The sequence below is a fragment of the Octopus bimaculoides genome, chromosome 21, assembly GCF_001194135.2.
Source record: "Octopus bimaculoides isolate UCB-OBI-ISO-001 chromosome 21, ASM119413v2, whole genome shotgun sequence".
Taxonomy (NCBI): domain Eukaryota; kingdom Metazoa; phylum Mollusca; class Cephalopoda; order Octopoda; family Octopodidae; genus Octopus; species Octopus bimaculoides.
The window spans coordinates 1,824,259-1,827,760 of NC_069001.1; the positions used below are offsets into that span (position 1 = coordinate 1,824,259).

Below are 3,502 nucleotides of genomic sequence, written 5' to 3' on the forward strand. Positions count from 1 at the left end.
TCCCTATCTTATCAGAGACTGGTTAATGACCTGCACCGTCCCACACACACACACACTTATATTTCATGTCATATGTAAAAACACTTGTCTACACACAACCACATCCATCCATTCACATATACATACACATGACAGAACATATAAATATAAATATATACATATATGTCACTCTCTCTCTCTCACACACACAAACATCGACACATGCACACACATTGTCCTTCACTCCTAGACATTGAACTTTTATCTCACTCATAAAAAGATTAACAACAACAACAATAATAATGATGGTTTCAAATTTTGCTGCATCAATTTTGAGGCAAGGGGATAAATCAATTACTCAACCCCAGTGTTCAACTGGTACTTATTCTATTGACCCCAAAAGGATGAAAGGCACAGTCGACCTCGGTGGAATTTGAACTCAGAACATATAAGCATTTCATCCAGTGGGCTGCTACTGTTGATGATGATGATGATGATATAGCACCACTGATACATCGATGTATGAGATTCCCAAGTGATGGCAACACTGAAGAAGTGGGTGTTTTCACACTTTTTTTTACCATAAGAGAGATTTTTTTCACCACAGTAACTGCAGCATATTTGCTTTTAGCAGTTGAAATATGTGACAAACATATTTCAACTAATCTAAATTCTGGTGGTTAATAAAAGAATTAATTATCATTATTATTATCTTTTAAAACAGTGTAGAAAAATAGTCTTAATTTTGTTTTTAAACAGTTAGAAAGCGGTAAGATAGTATTTTTTTTTTAATTAAAAGATTCTAGTGTTTTCTTTTCCTTTTGCAACAAAGAAAAACAATTGCTTTTGTAACAATAAGAAAACAGTGTAACAAAATGTAGTTCTTTAAATGGTGAAAAATAGTTAGAAAGTAGAGTAAGTTTTAATTGTAAGAAATATGTGTGACCTTTTTAAAACTTCAAAAAATGAGACATCTTTGTTTTTAAACAGCTTCAAATCAATGTCTATTTGTAACAGGACAAAAAACCCCCAAATAATCCAGAGAAACAGTGTCTTATGAACTGTCCCTTTAGCACTTGAAACATTTGATTTGGCCAAATCTGGCTCAAATATGTTCCAACTGACCAGACCGGGCCTCATACACCAACCCAATATTGTCATTCTTAAGATAAACAGTCACATCATGGTTATCTTGAAGCCACGAAAATAATGCATGATTAATTAAAATGCATGATTAATTGAAAACAATGTGAATAAATAAGCATCACGTTGACAGGATTATTTGAAGAGTGAAGGGTTAAATAAACAAAACTCTCCAATTTCTGATTCTGTCGTTGTCTGACAGTGAGAATGACTGTGAATATAATGTTGGGGAACGGCAGTTTGATAAAACATCAACTACCTTAACTGTCCCTGTCTTATCAGAGATTGGCTGATGGTCAGCAAACATCATCATCATCATCATCATCATCATCATAATCACCACCACCACCACCACCACCACCGCCATCATCATCATCACCACCACCACCATCATTATTATCCTCATCAACATTTAACATCCATTTTCCATGCTGGCATGGGTTGGACAACTTGTCAATCAGTTAGTCGAATCTGGAATATTTAACGGGTAGGTACATAAACTATGTCTACACCGTTACACCGTTTCTACTGCTATAATTGGCGCTAAAGAAATTATACGGTTTGTTGTTTCTATTAAGTGGAAGAAAATGAAACCCGTGGCCCCTGGTGAAGTGATCTATCGTGAATCGCCCTACGTCCATGTGGTGTCTGACAAAGAACTAAAGAACCATTGTAGTTCTTGTTTCAAAAGGTAATCACAGACCGTCATCCGCATCATACACTGGTTTAATTACAGACTTCTGTTCCTCCCATCTACCGACTTTGGTTTCCTATAACTTTCTTACAAATATATATCTTTTAATGAAATTTTCCAGATGTATATTCTAGGTATTGTAGATTGTGATTATATTAGAAAGAAAAAATAAAAATTTGAGATTTCATTTCCCCTCTCTGATCGGACTTTTGTTAAAGGCAATTATTTTGGTTAATGAAAATTTCCAGATACATTTTAGATGGTATAGATTACGAATGTATTTTTAAAACAGAGTTTTTATCAAGATCACCGTACTGTACACCCACGAAAATGTATTTTGAGGAAATTTCATTAAAAAAATCTGCACTTTTGAGAAAGTTATAAGAAAACAAAGTCGGGAGGGGGGGAACACCTGTATCGTTATGGCCACACCCACGCAAACACCTGTTCATTAAGAGTTTATAAACCCCACCCCACTATCCTCACAACCATTGCCTCTTTACACTATAACATTATATTTTCTGCTTTCACCTCGTCTTCTTCACAGTGCTTCCAGCCTGAAACACTGTTCTCGATGTAAACTTCTGAGATACTGCAATTTCAGCTGTCAGGTAAATAATCCCTTAAAACTGTCCTTTGCTTTCATCTATTTTTTTGTTTTCATTAATTACTCTTATTTCATCATCATCATCATTGTATAACACCTGTGTCCCATGCTGGTGTGGGTTAAATGGGTTGACAAGATCCAATCTATTGTTGGACTGCGTCAAATTCCAAATATGTTATTGCATAGTTTCTATGGCTGGATGCCCTTCCCAGACACAATCCATCTTTTATGATAGAGGTACAGCCTGTCAAGTATATTAGTGGCTGAATATTCCACTAGCATCTCTACTCTTAATTCAACTCTCACATAGAATCTGCATAATGCAGAGAGTATAACGAAAGCCATGCCTTTGAATTAGATGTATAACCCACCAAATGGGCTTCTGTATAGTTTCCATGTAATTGAGTGGCACCCACCCACTAAAATTCCTGGGCCTGTCTCAAAATTTCAAAATGTTATTGTGATTTTATGAATTACAATGAATTAACATGAAACATTTCAACATGTTTGCTATCTTCCATTTCCAGAAAGCTGATTGGTCAATCCACAAGCAAGAATGTCCATTTTTCATTGATGTTGTACCTGAAGTCTTATCTGAAAGTATACGAATGCTTCTGAGAATAATTATCAGGTACCAGGTAGTATGTTTCTATTGTCGTTTGTCTGCTAGCTGTTGTTGTTGTTGTTGTTGTGCCAAGCCAGCCCTCACTCGGCATGTGCAAACTGGGCTTATCTCCTCCTCCTCCTCCTCATCATCATTTAGCGTCCATTCTCCATGCTGATATGGGTTAGATCAGTGATTCTCAACAGGGTCCATATAAAATTTTTGGGGGTCCACAATATGGGTTGGACGGTTTGACTGGGCTGTTTCGAAGGCTGCACCAGGCTCCAGTCTGATTTGGCATGGTTTTCTACGGCTGGATGCCCTTCCTACTGCGAACCACTCCAGGAGTGTAATGAGTGTTTTTATATGCGACAAGCATGACATAATGCCAAAGGTCTTGGTCATTGCCTCTGTAAGGTCCAACACTCGAAAGGAACTCAGCCACTTTACCCCCATGGGGCCCGTATATATATAT

At 36.9% G+C, this 3,502-nt stretch overlaps 1 protein-coding gene across 2 annotated transcripts in view; it reads left to right on the top strand.

Annotated features, from left to right (window-relative positions):
* The first annotated feature begins 1,506 nt into the window (after positions 1 to 1,506).
* Positions 1,507 to 3,502, top strand: part of LOC106877802 (N-lysine methyltransferase SMYD2-A) — an 8,904-nt gene continuing 6,908 nt past the window's right edge. Inside the window, exons 1-3 of one of the 2 annotated variants that reach the window (XM_052975465.1) lie at positions 1,507 to 1,609; positions 2,364 to 2,427; positions 2,951 to 3,061. In XM_052975465.1, the coding sequence (XP_052831425.1) occupies positions 1,551 to 1,609; positions 2,364 to 2,427; positions 2,951 to 3,061 (234 nt within the window). In that variant the 5' untranslated portion in view covers positions 1,507 to 1,550. The other variant, XM_014926816.2, reaches the window with a different exon arrangement.